Source organism: Morus notabilis, unplaced genomic scaffold, assembly GCF_000414095.1.
Source record: "Morus notabilis unplaced genomic scaffold, ASM41409v2 Scaffold1292, whole genome shotgun sequence".
In the NCBI taxonomy this organism is placed as follows: domain Eukaryota; kingdom Viridiplantae; phylum Streptophyta; class Magnoliopsida; order Rosales; family Moraceae; genus Morus; species Morus notabilis.
This window is the reverse complement of record NW_010361938.1, coordinates 70,601-77,651: the sequence shown is the minus strand read 5'-3', so window position 1 is coordinate 77,651 and position 7,051 is coordinate 70,601. Positions and strand designations below refer to the sequence as shown.

Sequence of the window (7,051 nt, the reverse complement as noted above, 5' to 3'; positions counted from 1 at the left end):
TTTTAATTTTTACCAAAGGCCCTTGGATATAATCACACTAGAATGAAAAGGCACGATAAAGTGCAAACCGCAATAATACAAACTGACAATAAAGTAAAAACGACAAATAAAGATAACAACGACAAGAAAGTAGAATTCTAGAATGAACGACCGCTTGCCAACGACATATTGATTTTAAGCGACGACAAACAAAGCAAACGGCATTAACTAACAAGAGAGAACTAGAAGAGCGCCAAAACTGCAACATCAAACCAACGGAAGACGACACAAACTAAGCGAGGACAACTCAAAAATCGACAATAGAGTTTCAAACAACAACATAGCTAAAAACAACAAAATGCAGATTGAATGCAAGTATCGTCACTTTTAATTTTGTTACTCATTTACGCAAAGAGGATACCATCTCTCACTTTGTCCTTTTAAACTGAGAGATAAAGCAAGAATCGTCCATTCCGAGACCTTTTTCATTTAATCAAGCAAAGTGTATATGCCCTCTAACATAAACGTATTGTCCTTAAATTGTAAACGAACTTCACATCTTGAGAGAGAAAGAGAAAAGGAGAGAGAGAGGGAGAAAGAGAAAAGGAGAGAGAGAGAGAGAGATAGAGAGAGAGATGGGGAGCGTAGCAAAAATGAAGGAGCCTTACAGTGCAGCCATGAGCAAGGACTGGAAGAAGATGAAGGAATTCTACGAGCAGCACGAGGAATTTGTGACTGCTCCTTTAACAGTTTACGAAGACACCGCCCTTCACATTGCAGTGTGCAGCGGAGACAAAAAACTTGTCGAGTTTCTGCTCGATGAATTATTGAGAGATGATAAGGAGTCCCCAATATTCAATCCTTATCCCGAACTCGAAGGTTCTCCTCTTCAAAAAAAGAACGCGTATGGAGACACGGCTCTCCATCAGGCTGTCACCTGTGAAGATAACGATAAAGGTTTGGTTATCATTCAACTATTGCTGGATCGTGATCAACGGTGGAGGGAGGTGAGAGAGTTTATTTTTATTTTTTGCCTTATGGGTTGGGTTTTCAACTTTTTTTCATATATGCCCTCCTTAATTAACAACTTTTTTCCTATTAAATCTTAAACTTTGGAATGTACCTAATTGAATTATTTTTCCTTTAATTTACTCTTATGAAAACAATTTTTTTTTTTTCCAATTGGTCCCTTAGAAAAATATCTCTTTTTCTCATACAATCTTTATTATATCAAAAGTGAATAATCGGTTGATATATAGTTTCTCTCAAATGTGTTCCTAATTGAGTATTTATTTTTTCAAGTAACATTCTCAATTACTATTTTCTAATAAACACTTTTTCTCTAATTTGCCTTTGTTGAAGTAAATTTTTTCTTAAACATCCTTTTTTTTTTCTTGTGAAATTCCCAACTACTAATTTCTCATATACGCCACCTAAATAAATTTTTTTTTTTATTTAATTTGCATACTAAAGTTTTTATTACTCAAATATGTAAGTCTACTTGTCTATATGTATATACTAGTCAAAGAAAAACATGTTTTACCTGAAACATGCATTTCAATCCATTCTAGTAAAATATATACCTATGCATGTACATTACTATATTAAACTCTTGAAAAAGTAATAAAATCAAAAAAAGAAAAAAGAAAAATACACTGAACTCTTCAAAATTTAAATTCATGTATCAAAAGATTCAATGAACTGTTCAAATATGCACAGACTTAAAACGCACTTCCACCTAACTAATAGCTTATCGGAGCAAAAATCCTAACTAATAATATTAAGCGTTGATGTTATTAGGGTTTTTAACATTTTTCACACCCTTAGTTTATGGTCCCCAGAAATCAAATCATAACTCCGCTACTGACCCTGATAATGAACTTCTCAAAGTTAAGAACGACCGAGGAGAGTCCGCTCTGTTCCGAGCCGCGGCCTTTGGCAAGACAAATGTCGTCAGTTATTTAGCTCGTAAAGTCCGCTGCTGGGACGTTCACGTCAGGCGAAATGATAGTACCAGCATTCTTCACGTAGCCATCCTTGGAGGACACATGGGTAATAGCTAGTTTTTTTTTTTTACTTTAATCGTAACATGCAAAGTGTTTACATTTTCACAAATATGTGTACAATTTTTTCGATGCAGAAACCGCATTGAAATTACTAGAATATAACTGCGTAACGGCGGATTCAAGGGATGTAAATGGCATGACATGTTTTCTGATGGTAGCTAACATGCCAACTATGTTCAGGAGTAGATGCCGCATGGGCATTTTGACTGGGCTACTCTATTATTGTAATTGTCTAAAAACTCTTGTAATTGTCTAAAAACTCTTCTATTACTGGAGTAATTAACTTTCTAGCTTCACCAGATTTAAAAGCATTGATTTTCCGTGTGTTTGGATTATCCCCTCGTTGGAATATAATATATATATATATATATATATATCCTTTCTTCATACTTCTTCTCCTACGATCAGGCCTTCCAAAAACGGAAGACAAGGCTGCCTCGAGTGAAGATTCGAAGACTGGCCAGGGATCTAGCCCAGCAAATAATCCTATTGGTAAGTTGAGGCAAATGTTTTATTTCCTTGTACGGCTTTGGAAGAAAGAAAACTTTTCTACTTATTGTAAAAATAAGAAGTACAAGTAGAACTCAAAAGTGCATTAATATTTGTGCAAAGTAGTTTTCTGTGGGACTCGAATCACCTTTTTATTTATTTATTTATTTTAATTTGAGGGTGAGAGATTCGAACTCTTTACCCTATAGACAAGGCTGCCTCGAGTGAAGATTCGAAGACTGGCCAGGGATCTAGCCCAGCAAATAATCCTATTGGTAAGTTGAGGCAAATGTTTTGTTTCCTTGTACGGCTTTGGAAGAAAGAAAACTTTTCTACTTATTGTAAAATAAGAAGTACAAGTAGAACTCAAAAGTGCATTAATATTTGTGCAAAGTAGTTTTCTGTGGACTCGAATCACCTTTTTATTTATTTATTTATTTTAATTTGAGGGTGAGAGATTCGAACTCTCTACCCTATAGTGGAATCAGAGGTAAAATTACCTAAGTTGTGCTACCAATTACATCACTTGTTCAATTTTTATGTATAAGATAGTGTTTTTTCATGCTTGATATGACAAGATTAATTAGTTAAACACTAATTGAGTCATCAAAAATTAAAAGAGTGATTTGAATCCATTTTTTACACTTTACTAGCCTTGTGTAATGTACAAAGACTTTTGGAGCCTCCAAACTGGGCCATATATAGCTAATAATTAGCATTTGAAAGCATACCTTGTAAGCTTATTAAAAAAAAAAAAAACCCTTATTACTCAGCTAGATAGTAATTCTAGTGAACTAATATGATCTGAAGAATATTTCGAGTAACTAATATTTGAATTATTCAGTAAGCCTAAAACTCTAAAGGACTTGGAATATTTAACCTACCTTCCTAGCTTTACCAGATTTAAGCATTTTCTGCGTTGTTTAGAACTTCATTTTTATTTACATATAGTATGTACACACACACACACATATATATATATATATACATATATATATATTTCCTATTTGGAGCCTCCTAAAGCCAATACCAGAATGGGCCATATATTGCAACTGAGCATTGAAGGCACAGTGCTAATTATTTAAAGAACCGAAAAGACTATTATTCTAATAATTCATGTGAAATAATATGGTCTAATGAATAATTGAAGTAATTAATAAATATTTGAATTATTGTAAGTCTAAAATTTTACCTACCTTTCTAGATTATCAGATTTAAGCATTTTCCCTGTGATTTAGACCCCTCATTGATATATATCCTTAAATTTGATGATATAGAATCGCAGGGTGCCTCGAGTAGAGAGAAAGATTTGGAGAGTGGCCATGAAAGGATGTTACGGTCTACCCAGAAATCTAGCCAAGCAAACCAGCGTACTGGTAATTGAGGCAAACATTGCATTCTTGCTACACATGGAATTAGGCATATAATACCTTTTCCAGATGCTTTTATTCAAAGTACTGAAAAAGGCTATATTTTACTCTCGTAATTCTCGTTGAAATGATTAGATCTTGTTTCAAAAGAGTAAAGAATTTCTCTTAATTTGCTTTAATTTGTTTTGAACTACTGGATGAAAATGTTGTGTGATGCCAAACATTTTCAGGGATCTCAAAAGCGTACTCTACTTTTTGGAGTCGTGCAGCTGAAGGTAATTTGTAGATAGCTAATTACGGAATTCTGCAAACTTTGAAAAACAATCATACACACATGCACACAGACACTAATACAAATCTCGGATCTCAAGTAATGACGAAAAACATATAAAAAAAAAAAACTTTAGTGAATTTTGCTGAAAGAGGATTTTCTTGCTAAATGTTTGCTTAATTATCTGTCGACATTGGAATCCAAAAAGTAATGCCATTCGTTAAAAAGCTGTGGGACATAAAGAAGAGGCACAACAAAGTAGTGGAGCTTGTCGAGATTCTGGCTAAAAAGGATCTGTCATGGACTGAAGCAGACTCCGGAGCCTCAGGCCGAGAAAAAGAACAAGAAAATCAAAATACCATGCCTGTTGTGCATTCTGAAACAAGTACTTTTCGATCCGAGAGTCCTCTATTTGCAGCAGCAAGAAACGGGATCATGGAGATAGTAAAGTCTATTCTTGACGAGTATCCACAGACCATAGAGCATGTGAACGACAGAAACGAGAACATATACCATGTTGCAGCCAGATATCGCAGAGCACAAATATTCGACCTTCCTCATCCTTCAAGCATTCGGAAATTATCGTTGTTGAGGCAGATCAACACAGCTGGTCGGTTTTTTAATTTTTAATTTTTTATTTATTTATTTTTTTTTCATTCATTTTGTATGTGCCTCTATTATTAGTCTGATTATATATACCTCATTATTTCTTTTGTGTTTCATATTGTGCTCCCACTAAAAATAATAATAATAATAATAATAATTATTATTATTATTATTTCGTGACTCTGCCACACCGTAGAAGGTGACAGTGTTTTGCATGAAGCGGCGTATTTGAGCGAGAATTTCGTGAGGGATAGGCCTGGGGAAGCCCTTCGTATGCAGCTTGAGATACAATGGTTTAAGGTGCCAAGTTTTCTCTCATTCACTTCTCTGTTTTGTATATCTAGCACATCAAAATTTCCGGATTAGTGTGGAAGAAGAAGAATGGAAAAAAGATATTTCTTATTCAATAATATGTGGAAATATCAATGTTTTGTGCATGAAGTTTACAGAGGTTGATACTAGATTAGTTAGCTAGCGTATAAATATTTAACCTCTAAAAAGCTCCAATTCGTTTGATTGAATAAAAATGCAGAGAGTTGAGGAAAAAGTGCCTCCATATTTGGTCAACCACCGCAACAAAGTGGGGCACACAGCCAAATCCTTGTTCATCAAACAGCACAAAGACCTCGCCAAGAGTGGTGAGGAATGGCTGATGCGGACCGCGCAGGCCTGCTCCCTCGTCGCCGTCCTCATAGCCACCATCGCCTACACCTGCTCCTACACTGTCCCCGGCGGCTTTGACGATAAGGGCTACCCACCCCTCCTCAAAGAGACGCCGTTCATCATCTTCACGACCGCGGACACGCTCTCCCTCTGCTTCTCCCTCACCTCCGTTGTCATTTTCCTTTCCATCATGACCTCCAAAACGCAAGAGCAAGACTTCCGGAGGTCCCTGCCATTGAAGCTGGTTTTAGGCCTCACCATGCTGTTCTTCTCCGTGGCGGCTTTGATGGTCGCTTTCGCCGCCACGCTCGCGCTCATGATGAGGAAGAAGCTCCACTGGGCCGCCATTCCTATCTACGCCATCGCTTGTTGTCCGGTCGCCATATTCCTATTTATGCAGCTTCCGCTGTATCTGAGAATCTCTTGGTTCACTGCACACGACTTGGTGGAAAGTTTGTGTGACTATTTTCCTTGTTGTGGCAAGTTTTTGAACCCCAGACCATGCATGCGCTAAACAGGCTTCATTAACTTGTTAATTTGTTGGGTTCGTTCCTAATTATGGCTGAAGAATATGCCTTGGCTTGGATGTTTTTATTCTAATTTTTGTGTTTAATTGGATCATTGTTTTTAGATTAATATAGAACTCTGTATTCTCTATGATGAATTTTGTTTTGTTTTCTATATGTTTCTAATTGGACGTCTAGATTTCGTTGTGCGTTATTTGATATGCAATTCACATGTCTCCTCTTTCTTTGTTGTTATTTGTATCACTTCAATATTATATAACATCTTATCTATTTAGGATGTACCACACAATTAATCCTAATGCTCAAGGATGAAAATATCGGTATAGGAAAAAATATTGCTACTCCAGTTTTAAGGAACCATGAGAGAAAATATCGGTGGAAATGTCCACCTATTCCTGCATTTCCATGCATTCCAGCCTCCACGGACCATGGGAAAAGCTAATCTGCATATCTATCTTCCGAGGCTGGTGATCTCAATGAATCGGACAAAAATCCATGCTTTGTGGCTGCATCTCCCCCACCTATCTAGGCGTTATCCCCATGGCAAAGCATCGAGTGTTAATATGTATATAAAGGAATCAGCCTCACTGGACTCAATGACGAGCTGACAAAAACGCGTTCAGTTGTTAGCTGGCTTAGCGGCTTGTTAGTGCGCTTATGCCTTCCAGCGGAGTTACGTGAGCGGCCTCTAAGTTCTAGACTCGAGTTCTAGCTCTCAAAACTTATGAGTTCTCAAAAGACCTTTGAATGAGTGAGTTCTTAGTTCTCTTGACCTACTCAAGACCATATAGTAAAGTGCGTTAGTTTTTTCCTTACCAAAATGGAGTTAGAGTCTAGCCGTATTTATACGAGTGAGTGTAGTGGGCGCATTCTCTTTCTTCTCTTTCTAAAAACACGGAAATGAAGACTTTCGAGAACAAGGACCGGAAAGAAAAAGGGGGAAAAAGTAAAGGAAAAGCGCATATGGCATGAAAAGGAAATCCATCCTCTTGAAACGGGTCAATCAACCCTAGAAGACTCGATGGCTTAACAGCCCAGTGAATAACCTGATTTAGAGAGATAACCCGGTCTTTAGACACT

General features: G+C 36.8%; 1 protein-coding gene across 1 annotated transcript; it reads left to right on the top strand.

Moving 5' to 3' along the window:
* The first annotated feature begins 519 nt into the window (after window positions 1–519).
* Window positions 520–6,014, top strand: LOC21397294. Its single transcript, XM_024167431.1, has 10 exons — window positions 520–986; window positions 1,821–2,031; window positions 2,120–2,269; window positions 2,454–2,537; window positions 2,744–2,809; window positions 3,812–3,910; window positions 4,135–4,179; window positions 4,384–4,785; window positions 4,978–5,081; window positions 5,314–6,014. Exons 1-10 carry the CDS (start codon window positions 615–617, stop codon window positions 5,956–5,958), a joined length of 2,178 nt encoding a protein of 725 aa, XP_024023199.1. The 5' UTR covers window positions 520–614; the 3' UTR covers window positions 5,959–6,014.
* The last annotated feature ends 1,037 nt before the right edge of the window (window positions 6,015–7,051 follow it).